At 38.1% G+C, this 12,477-nt stretch overlaps 1 protein-coding gene across 3 annotated transcripts in view; it reads right to left on the reverse strand.

Moving 5' to 3' along the window:
• ksr2 (kinase suppressor of ras 2) overlaps window positions 1-12,477 on the reverse strand; it is a 212,795-nt gene that overhangs the window by 167,220 nt on the left and 33,098 nt on the right. For 2 of the 3 annotated variants that reach the window (XM_047382133.1, XM_047382132.1), the window contains exons 4-5: window positions 3,115-3,150; window positions 1,210-1,711 (exon numbers count right to left, since the gene is read on the reverse strand). In XM_047382133.1, the coding sequence (XP_047238089.1) occupies window positions 1,210-1,711; window positions 3,115-3,150 (538 nt within the window). The remainder of the gene's footprint in view (window positions 1-1,209; window positions 1,712-3,114; window positions 3,151-12,477) is intronic. The other variant, XM_047382134.1, reaches the window with a different exon arrangement.

The following is a 12,477-nucleotide window of genomic DNA, read 5'->3' on the forward strand; positions in this document are numbered from 1 at the left end:
CGAGGACAGAAGGAGCAGCCTGAGCTTATTAGAATCCATATTTCATAAGGCAGCAATATCGGAGGTAAGGAAGGAGTATTAAAAATCTACACTGCAGACATTTCATTAATATTTTCCTTATATTTGAGATAGTTCTTTAGGAAAGTATTTGCATAGAGTAGGACATTTTCCATCTTGATGATGTATTTGAATTAAGAAGAGAATAAAAGATGCCAACTTTGCAATGAAGCCAGTTCTTTTACACATTTAGATATAAATCAAACGGGTGTCTCATGCCAGAAGTGAAAATCCAACATGATGCTTGCCAGCAACAATCTCCAACCAATTATGATGTATTACCAGAGATACTTGGCTATCAGAGAAACCAGAAGATCTGCCCTTTTGCAATAGGATGCAACATTTCCAGGCACACACAGGCCATTGATTAGAGAAGCTCAACATGCCGCCTGCAGTCTATCAGCGCTCAGAGACCGGTAATCAATTCTCTAATGCCATTTGAGCCTATTCACAGCAGCTATGATCCACTGGTTGCAGATGCACATACACACCGGGAGCCACCGACAAATGTCGATGAAATACTATGAGCAACCAGGCATAAAACAAATATAACCTGGATGGCAATCAAAAAACACTGGACAGCTCTCAAACATGAAACATTAAGTGTAGCAGCGACAGGGCACTGCCATCTACTGTAATGGCATTATCAAAATGAGTGCAGCTCTCCTGAGGCAGACTCTGGTTCCTGATTACCTAGTTGTAGTGGACCGTGTTCATGGCCAAATCTGATCAACATAGCACCAGACATAGAGGTGGCAAGTCAGGAACTAAGCCCCTTATCTCTACCGAAAGGCCAGACCTCTTTTATGGCCAATGATATCCTCTGAGGAATTAATCTGATTGAGGTCAGTTAAAAGATTATGTTCCAGCAACACTGCTAAAAGGAAAGTTTAGGTCCTGTTTCTCTTTTGAGAAACATGGACCAGAGTGGGCCATAATCCCTGATTGTTTTCTAAATAAATTGACCACCGATACCTTGAAACATTGTGCTTCAGACACCAGATGAGGGAAAAAAGAAGCTGATAAATTAGCCACAAAGCTTTATTACCACAGTGACAAAGGTTTTCACCCAATTAAGCTTTTGTTGGGAAAATGTTATTTCAATACTAAAATCTCTAATTTATTGAAATTACAAAGCAGAACAACACTTACTTTGGTGTCTGTAAATCCTCCAAGCGGTTCCCCAGCTGGAACTCATGGGATTTGCTGCGATGCAGCGCGGTGAAGCCAGGCAGCAGATAGATGAGTTTGCGGCTTGGCGGTGGTGGTGTTCCAGGAGCCTTTACTTTGTTCCTTCGTCTCATAGGAGGAGTGCCTGGCGGAGTCATGGTGTTGACCACCAAAGGAGTCCGAGGTGGTGTGTGGCCAAAATGCCTTTGGCGAGGTGACGGTGGCAGGGAACGGTGACCAGAGTCCAAGGAAGCGAAGAGTCCTGCGGCTGGGTTGTCAACAGTAAGTCGATCAGCGTAGAAAGGGGGCGCCAGGGCTTGTGGACTGTGGCATATGTGCTGGTTGTACTTGGACTGAACTTTGGGGCTTTGGGAGAGCTGGAAACGAATCCACTGACTGGCCTCTGGCTGGCACACTGGAGTGTTTTCCTTTCCAGATTCAGAAGTGGGCCACTGGATGGACCAGTCCTGTTTTGCCTGACTCCCTGTTAAAAAGAGCAGAGATTGCGAAACACCTAGTTGTGACATCCAGTGTACATACAGTGTGCAGTTCATGTTTTTAAGGGGTTAAGGAAGTACAGTGCCTTGCAATAATTCATAGCAGTTGAACATTTTCACATTTTGTCTCATTATAATCAAACACTACAACGTCGTTTTTGGAATTTCATATGATAGAAAAACATAAAATAATCAAACATAACATATTAAAAGGAAAATAAGGCTTGGTTTTAAGGATTTTGTCTTTTGATGTCTGATATTTATATCAATTATTTGCAAAATAGCTAGTGTTCAGTCATATTGGATGAAGAGCAATTTTTAGGTCTTGCCACAGATTCTCAACCAGATTTAGGTTTGGACTTTGACTGGGCCATTCTAACACATGAATATGCCTTGATCTTAACCAGTGGTTCTGTGTCCTGGTCTTCAGGACCCACTATCCAGCATGATTAGTAAGGTTTCCTGCTGCCACACACCTGATTTAAATGAATGGGTGATTAACGGGCATCTGGAGCACTTGATGGCATGCTAAGGAGGTAATAGAATAATTTGAAGCATAGTGGGCCCTTAGGACCAGGATTGAGAACCACTGAACTAATAATTTCCAATGTTGCTCTGGCTATATGTTTAGGGTTGTTATCAAACTCAATGGTGAATCTTCTCCTCATTTTCTTCAAATGTTTTTTTCTTATATTCAGTTAACATAGATAAATTGGATTTTGGTCATCCAAATAAAATGTGTTTCGATAGGTCTAACAGTTCCATAATTTCTTGGAGAGCTTTGCTAAAATGTTAAATTAAAACCATTAAGCCATTCTGTTATACAAACATTTAATCGGAATTTGACTATTTCTACCAATAAGGAGAATTTTTTTTTAAAATAGCATACATGCCAAGATACCCCTTTAGATTTTTAGTGTAACTTAAGTCCACATCTTTCCATATAACAATACAATGATATCTAAACTTGTTTACATTTGGTTAAGTGCAGTAGATAAAAAGAATCAGTTTGCGTTGTCTCTTGATTAGAGTATTAAGGGGCAATGTTTCTGAGCAGCACAGGCAGCAAGCGAACGTTTTACAGCAAGCGAAATGTTCAGTTTGGTGATTGGAGCATTGACTTTTCTGTTATCAGATGTCGCCATATTAGTATAGCAGCAGTTTTAAAATATGCTGATGTAGAGCTGAATCAGCACAAGTGGATGGAGTGATAGAATGGGTTATAATAGTGCATAAAAATAGATCAGGGCAAAACTGCATGAGTCACAACACAAGCAGACTTTAATTGAAACAATTTTCACTTAAAAGAAAAAAAACATGAACAAGAGTAAAAGACTTAAAAGTGGACAGCCAAAATGAGTGTTTTTGAGCGTAAGTGAAAATACATTACCTCCGTTACTGTGCAATTTATCCTCCTCAAGTTGTTCTTCAGAAAGAAACAAAAAAAGAATGTGTTTATTGATCTGGAAGGAATAAAGCGGAAATACTGGCTTTTGTTCTATGTGCACTATGTATAGCTTAAGGGTGTTTTTAGAAAGGGATCCTGGGAACGTCTAAGCAGATGTTGCAGTTTATGCATGATTGAGTTTTTGCTAAACTGGCCTTTTCTAAAAATTGCCTCTGACCTTCCAGCCACTATTAATGCAAATTTCAGTGAGCAACTTTAACTTTAAGTGTTTTTTTTGTTTTTTTTGTGTCATTATTTCTGCTCCCACAGCATTGTCTCAAAGGAAATGTAAACATCAAAAAACATAAAACTTCAAACATATGTTCTGTACCAACAGATGAACCACTGGAAATATCTGCAGTAAGTTATTCCCACATGAGTTGAAAAACTTGGGGTAAAATGCCACCAGCCTTTTTCTGTTCTGTAATGTTATAAAGATGAGTTTAAGAGAAGCGATGAGCTGTGAGAAAGAGGAAAAAAAAACATGAAAAAGCTGTAAAAATGGCTGATTTTCTTTTCTCATTAATAGTTTTAAATAAATGGCCCACATGGTTTGTAGCACCTCTTGTATATGCAACACTAACTCCTCCAGAAAGTTTTGTCAAATTCAATTTAGTTTTTAATAAGGCAGAGCCAATTAATATAAAATGAAATTTCTTAATTTATTTATACAAATAAATTTAACTTAGTTTAAACACATACGATGCTATACAGTCCATAATAATCTGGTTTCTTTTAAAATAATTTATTTATATAATGTTATTTAGTAAAAAGTAACTTTATCTGCTATTCAAACACTCACAAAAATCTAACTTCATGCACACAGCATACAGCACGTTGAAGCCTGTGATAAAAATTTCAACCCATTGTCAATGAAACAGACAGTACAACTGATTAGTTTCATGCCTCTCGGTACCAACTCTTATCAGTGATCCTGTTGCTGGTTTAGTTGTCATGGAAACCTGTTGGTTCAAGCACTGCACGGCACATATCCCCTGAACATTTTTTTATTTTTGACATGCATGTCCTAAGACCATACGTTTGAAAACAAGAAGTTAAGCTATTACCAACAAGTGTTTTCTCTGAATATGGATGTTAGTACACAAATATTTCTAATTTCTGACAACCAAGTGGTCTGAAGATAGCACACCATGTTAACTAATATATTTCACACCTAATACAAATTAGTCTGAATCTCTTGAATTAAAGTGCTTTTGCCACTCTGCCCTCAGTGTGACCACCTGAGGACAGCACTTGTGTTTGAACCTCACTATCACCTCTGAAAAACCCTTCAGAAACACATCAAGATGCAGAAAACGATGAGGGCCCAAAAGAGTGCTCATCCACAAATACAGGGAGAATCAAGGCTTTTTTAATAGCAAAGAGCTACCCGTCACAGGCCACTTGGAGATGTAAAAGTTCAACTTGATGCCACATGAACATTAATCAACCCCAATAAAAAAGTTCACACAACTGAAGCTGACATCACAGATGAGAGGCACCAGGAAAATGATTGCATGTAGGCTGGTTGAAAGGTGTTTAATCACTGACATTCGAGGTGGCAATTAGTTTGGTGCCTTTCAAAATTAGGTTGTTTTTAGGAATGTTGACCGATCACCTTTGATTTGAGTTATGAGCTTCCCTTTGGTAATTATAGTCTTGCAGGTGGCTGCCTCTCTTTACAGGTACTTCTGACAGTTCTTGTTATATGATACCCAGGCGAACATTCTCTGCAAGAGAAGCAGACAGCTTGACTCTGCCTCATGAAACTGCGGCCTCAAATAATGAGTCAATTCATGGAGAACATTAGTATCTTAGCAACTGCCTCAGAAAAATACTGTCAGGGCTTGTGAATTTATTCTGTCACATAGTTTCACCTGAGCAAAGGACTGTGGCTAACTAAAAACAGTTTGATGATAAATGTGAGGAAGAACACATACTAAGCACAACCCCTTTGGGAACTGCAGTCTAACTTGTTTGCCTTGAGGTTGTTAGTCATTATCACAAGTACATTTTAGAAGTTTAATTTTTTGCAAAGCTTTGATCTTAAAAATGCATATCTATACTTTAGAATGTATTAAAATTTCAGTGGGCTGATATTTATCATAACAGGACAATAGCCTGCTACAGACTACCCTCCATAATTTTCAGTTAAAGGCTTGCATAGAGTTTACAGAGTTTACATCACTTTACAGGTTCAGCTTTGCCAAAAAAGCATAAGGGTGCAATAAATAAGCAATTCCTTGTCCTGAAGACCATTTATGTAATAATATCTGTCATCACTGGACATTGTGGTTGATATTCAGTTCCAAATAGCTGCAATAATATGTTCATAATAACATTTTTGCAATGACATCTGTTGCTCCAGGAAAATATGTTTTTTTTTTTTTTTGGCTTAGATGTGCTGCAATGTTTTTTTTTTTTTGTTTGTTTATGTTTGGTTTTCAATGACAATATGTCTTTAGTGATGCACTGATGTCGGCCAAACAAAGACACATGAAATGTGTTGCGCTTTGGAATAGATGCTGGGCAACAGCATCTATAGCTTGCAAAGCTATAGACTATATATCGATATTTTCAGAAAATACTGATATATTTTATATATTGCAATGTTAAGATTTTAATGTTTAAAGCTTATTAATTGCCGTTGTAAAGGTTTTGAAGTTTGTTTGGTAGGTTGGTAATTTGGTTGTTTCCTTTCTAGGCTGTTTGATTGACTGGACGTTTGGCTGGATTTAGGAAGTTGGTTGGTGGTTAGTTTTTGAATAGTTTTCAATTTATATAACATGCATATTACTGTAAGGATTATGATTATTGATCAATGAATATTTATCAAAAATTGTTTTTAAAAATCATAATTCAGAAAAATAATTTTCTTAACCAAACATCAATGCTGACGAATAAAAATCAGAGATGTCCTCTGGTGTTGTGATTATGGACCCAAAGCACTTAATAATTAAAATGTGTTAATTATCATAAATAATTGATAATTATTAACCAAAATCACGCTAAATGTCACTGTTTAATCAGCTGCTCCACCGATTGGTGGGTGAACTTTGACCCTATTATGACAGATAAATCACTCTTGCACAAAATAAACACAAACCCTTCTCTTTATATATGTGAACATTTATTGACCATGTAGTATTATGTAAATATATATATTATATATATTTATATATTATTAATACAATTGCTATTCTGGTCCAAAAAGCTTCACCTAACTAAGTATGCACTATTCTGACTGAATCAACAAGGAGGAAAACTCATCTCCTTAATTGGCAACAAACCTCTGTGGATTTTCACCTGCGAGTGTCGGCGGGGTCTTTGATCGGTTATGAATCTTCTGACCTTCTTGTATCAGACAGAATTCCAGCTTTCAAGCTCTTCCGGGAATGGCCGTGTGGAGGAAAACTTCCTATGCAAGCTTTTGTCTCTCCTGATATGCACCTCCGTTGCGTCATCCCGTGAGACACGCTGGAAATGGCAACGAAAGTTTGGTTTCCGCGCGTTTTATAATCCCGGGTGACGTCAGAGCTGCAACGCCTGTTGAGTTGTGCATGTCAAACTGCGCAGCCTAGTCGGTGTGTCTGACCAAAATGGATGACCCCAACATTATACTGAATGTACATTCCTTTCAAAAATAATTACGGATGCAAGTTTCTTAGGTGTTGTCCCTACCATTTTATGGTATTACTCACTGATAAAATATTATCAACTAGCCTGACATGTAGCTTGGACTGTGGCTTTAACTATGTGCTCAGGCTCATTGTCACAGTGAATGATGAACCTCAGTCACGGTTTCTGTTCAAGCCTAGACTCAAAAAGTTTTTTCTTAAGAACATGATTTTTTAAAGAACCATTTATCATTCCTTCAACTCAGATACATTTTCTGAGCACTGTCGATGACAAATGTGTCCACAGCCCTTTGCTGTCATGTTTTGTTGTGCTGTTGATTTTCTTGGGATAATAGGTTTCCCTCAGCATGTTCCTTGATGGACAAAAAGTTAAGTTTAAATCTTCTCTGACCAGAGTACATGTTTACACACACCTTAGAAGTATTTAAGTTATTTTGAAGAGCAACACATTTTTTTCCTAAAAGACCAGAGTTTTAGGGCATATGGCCTAAAGTGTTCTGTTTGGCAGACTCTTCAGTCTGTTTTGGAGGTTTGCTGCACATTTAGGATTTTCTAAACCACACTTTCATTTATACCAGTGTTGCCCAACCCCAGACCTTAAGAGCTACTGCCCCTCAACTTTTTGATGAATCCCTGCTCCAACACACCTACATCATCCTCATTAGTTCTGCAGAGGCCTGGCAGCAAGTCATTTATTGTATTCAGATGTCAGAGAAGGGATTCATCTCAAAGTTACAAGGTAGTAGCTCTCAAGGAATGAAGTTGGACATCACTGATTGATGCCCTTCTGTCATTTGCTGGTGTTGTATCTTGTGTTATGGTAAGTTAATTGTGCCTTATTTTTTATTTGTATGATTAGGAACCACCATCTCTGAGGACCTGAGATGGTCTTCACACATAGACACTGTTCGAAAGAAGGCCCAGCAGAGACTGTACTTCCTGAGGCAACTCAAGAAGTACAACCTTCCACAGGAGCTGTTGGTCATCTTCTACACTGCCATCATTCAGTCTGTCCTGTCTTCATCCATCTCAGTGTGGTTTGGCTCATCCACAAAACAAGACAGGTCCAGACTGCAACGAATAATCAGGACTGCAGAGAGAATAATCAGAGCTGACCTTCCCTCCATCCAGGACTTATACAGGTCTAGGGTCAAGAAAAGAGCTGCCAAAATCTCTGCAGACCCCACACACCCTGCACATAAACTGTTTAGAGTTTTACCTTCAGGCCGCTGCTACAGAGCACTGTTCAATAAAACCAGCCGCCACAGAGACAGTTTCTTCCCCCAGGCTGTTTCTCTGATGAACATTCAATAGAGTACAGAACAACAGCATACAGATGTTGCAAATGCATCTTTTTTATTAGATATGTGTATATGGTACATTGTAAATTGTAAATTTGTATATTCTGTAATGCAAAAACAGAACAAAAGAGCAAAGTGTACCGGAGGCAAATTCCTTGTTTGTATGTACGAACTTGGCAATAAAGCTGATTCTGATTCTGATTATGGACCTAATGGTATTCTGACACATATCTTGATTTTATTGTCTTTACAGCCCAAGTCTGATCATTATTTTTCTTGTATGCGGTCTAAGACCTTCTTAGTCTTCATTATCCAGAATGTTTGATGCGTTTTGCTTATATGGCAACTGGACTGACACCTTATCAAAACCTTTGTTACCCTGTCTTGATTAACCTAAGCATAGACTCAATAACCACTAACACACACATTCATTCAGCATGTCTTTAAAGTTGTACATTCTAATTGACTCAAGCTAATTACTGTTTTATAGATTAGGGATCCCACCACTCACAGAAAGTAGATGTTAAGTTGCTAATTTGATTCTTTAAACTAAAGATTTGTTCCCTTTTTTTGATAAACCCATAACTTGTTTGCTTATAATTTCATGAAAATAAATAATTATTTTATCTCACCTGAAACAACATGTATGGCCGCAACACATTTAGTTTCAAACTATTTACAGTTTTTTCTTTTTTTTGCTCTGCCATCATTAATGCCAACGGCACATCCCACCATCATAAACAGTACTAATTTAACTTGTACCAAGGCATTGAGAAAAGCTGATAACACCCTCATAATTGGACTAATTACCTCCAGATATGCTGCTTCTTCTGGCTAAATGGCAGTGAAATGCCACAGTGACTGGTCCTTCTTGCTGCCATTGTAAACAGGATTTTGTGAAAAGGGCAATGGCTGTGTTCAATAAATTCAGTGTCCCTTTTTAATCTCCACTCTTTTGAGTGGATCGGTTTGTTGAATGTTCTCACAGCGTAATCAGTGAGTCTCAAAGTTAGACCCTGCTAATTAGCACTCAATAGGGACAACCTGGGTGCTCAGGAAGACAGTTGTTAAGCGTTCGGTCAATGCTTCTTACAGTCGTTTCACTTCGCTATTACATGTGGGCTTTTTCTTCTCAACATGCTGACATGCGTCTTCCTTACCTGATATTGTCATCACTTATTTCTTACCTCAATTTTTGTCTCATCATTCTGCATCTCACCAGCCCTTGCGTTAACTCCTTTCTGTGTCCAACCTCTTTTCTTGCATACTCTGTCCCTCTGCCTGTTTTTATTTCCTTTTCTTTTTGGTGATGGCATCTGAAGCCTATTAGGTGTTTATATGAATACAATGCTGTTTTGAAGCCAGGCATTGGGACATACCCTTCAAATGTCAAAGATTACAAATCAAACTCTGGCCCTGTCCCAATACCCACACTACACCCTACGCCCCTCTATGAAGTGTGTACTTTGTACAAGTGCATGTAGGGGTTGAAGTGCGCAGGTTACAAGCGTGCAAAATTGGAGAATTGGGACAGTAGAGGTTACGTCATCGACTTGCACCTCTGCACCGTAACTGCATCAAAAAGGGCGGGAACCGGCGCTGTTTTCACAGTCTTGCTGCTAAAAAAACTATTTAAAACTGCAACAAGCAATGGTTTTGAGGAGAAGAAAGTGCAGGAAGCGACGGAGGCTTATACACCAGACTCTCGCCGTGCCAGTGTTTGTTTGAAAGGTAACTTCAGTGTTATGGCCTAATGACTGCCCCGAATCACTCTGAGCCCAGTGGTATCTAACAATGTTGAGCCTGGAAAACCAGTAAAAAAAAATATTTGTCGGCCTGCTGTCTAAAGTTTACGCAGTTCTTATTATTCTGATTTGATGGCTGGTTACGTTGACGGTTGTGATTGGTTTTTGCTCAGAATGTCATCAGCAGCAGTGAATTGTGGGTAATATATTTTGGCGAAGTGGGGGCTAAGGACCACTCTGGAGAATTGGGACACACTACGCACTCGAACCCATCAACGGGAACGCGCAATTCAGTGACACAAGGGTGGAAGTGCGAGTATTGGAACAGGGCCACACAGAAAAAAACCTGATCAACAGAAGGGACTAAAATTCCAGAAACTATCCTTGTAAATGTTTGTCTGAGAGCATGTTTGTGTGCAAATTTGTCTCCAAAGGTAGACTGGATAATGTGTATATATTGCAGCACAAATGACTGGCCAGCTGTCTCTAAATTGTATGACTCATCCTTTTTGGAACTCCAATCTCAAGGGCTAATAGTTTGTAATGCAAGTAAATTTTCTATTAACTGCATCAGTTTCCTTCCCACATTATTACACTAAAGAGCAACATACATTCACTTATTTTTTGCTGTTTAACATATCCATGTGATGCATCTGTCAACAAGTGTCCTTCTCTGCCAATTTGTATATGATTCAGATGAATCAAAACCTTAAAAAAAAGTTGTATAAAAAAACAAAAACATCAGCATTAATCTGTAAATCCTGCTCACATTTCATTCACAATGCCTGAATACATGTGTAAATCCGCATTAAAAATAGCCTTCTATTAAAAATGCATCCTCCACTTGCTACCCAATAGTGTCCAAATTTCATATTCATAGATGGGGTTGTTTAATTTCATTTTAATTCTTGCTGAAAGACAAGACTTGCAAATCTCAGTACCATGCACACGTGTGCACACACAGATGTGCAAATGCAGCAGTGTTTGGGAGCTATGACACATCTCCCTCTCTCCATTTGAGTAAGAATACGAGGACCACCGCAGCAAGCCGTGCATTTCTGTCGGCTTAAAAGTGGCTCTCACTGCTCTACATGGTGGTGTTGCTGTGGGCATTCGCACATTTCAAGCAATGCCCACCCTGTTAAAGAGCCCATTAGTGGCTACATTTGGTCAGACCTTGCCTTTGGAGAACAAAATTAAAGAAAAGGAAGACAGCAGACAAAATGGAAAGGAAAAGGCAGGAAAAGTAATACAACAAACTACAGGAGAAGGACAAATGCAGAGGACTAAAATGATAGCTCACTCCTACAACGTAAACTTTGGTTGTCAATGAGAAAGGTAATTAAATGTGTGCTTTGTTCTTCAAAGATAGGCTTTGTTATATATACTACAACAGGAATCACTAATAATGCATGAGAAAAATGTTAATATTGCTGTTAAGCAAGGCATTTAAAATTAAACAGCCACAAATATGTATTATACAATTATAATTATATAGTGTTTTCATCTGAAATGATGCTGATGAACTTTGGGAAATTACAGCAGCCTCCAAACTTAGTGTCAGCCCTGGTAAAGATGGATGAAAATCCATTCAATAAATTCTTTTTTTATTCAAGTAACATAACAAATCATACCAAATAATTAAGAAAACCAATCTTTCAATTTTATCACATTTATTCTGTGAGGAAAATACACTCAAAGAATTTAAGGAAAATAAGTACACTGTTGCATATGTACCTGATGTTTCAATGGCATATGATGGCATGGTGCATAATGCAGCTTAGCCTTCCACCATATTTAACTGTGTACTATAGGTAATGTGATCACTAGCTAAGTTATAATGCACATTTCACACCAAAACACATTCATCTTTGGGGCACAGAATACATCTCCCTACTAAACAGGATGATGGATGGATATTCCCACGGTTTTTATACTTGCAAATAATTGTTTGAACAGATGACAGCTGAAAATAGCAATTTCAGGCATCTAGAAATTATAACTAAAAAGTGACATTTGTTAACTCAAATGTTGTGAATTTTCTAATCAGAGGTTTTCAAAGCCCTAACCCCATCATTTCTACTTTCCCAAATAGTTTTAGTACATAGTAATCTTAGTGTAACTTCTAAATTTGAAGAAATGAATGGCATTTACCACACAGAAAGAATTTTAGACTCATACTATACAAAATGAAAGTGCATCAGAACCAATACACATCCTTCAGAGACATGACAGGACCTGATGTTTCACCAAATACACTTCGCTTCCTCAGTCTTCCAACCACTTAAAACATTTTGCGATATACCATAGTACTTAACAAAATAGGTTCAAGTAATCTGTTCATGTAAAGTAAACACAACACAAATATTTCACAGAGGTCACGTTTTGTAGCCACCCCTCAAAATGGGAAATATAACCAAAAATGCCATTTAAATAAGGCAGGTTAATGTCGATCTTTATAAGTCAGGAAATGACTTACATAAATGTGCCCATATTTATAGTCAAGATTAATAACTAAAAACCTTTAAAACAACTCAAGTGACAAGCATGGTTGGACAGGGATCCAAATTTGTCTTGCCATCATGGACATTGAGGAGGATGTAAAACTCACTGTTACTGAAA

This window comes from Girardinichthys multiradiatus, chromosome 12 (genome assembly GCF_021462225.1).
Source record: "Girardinichthys multiradiatus isolate DD_20200921_A chromosome 12, DD_fGirMul_XY1, whole genome shotgun sequence".
In the NCBI taxonomy this organism is placed as follows: domain Eukaryota; kingdom Metazoa; phylum Chordata; class Actinopteri; order Cyprinodontiformes; family Goodeidae; genus Girardinichthys; species Girardinichthys multiradiatus.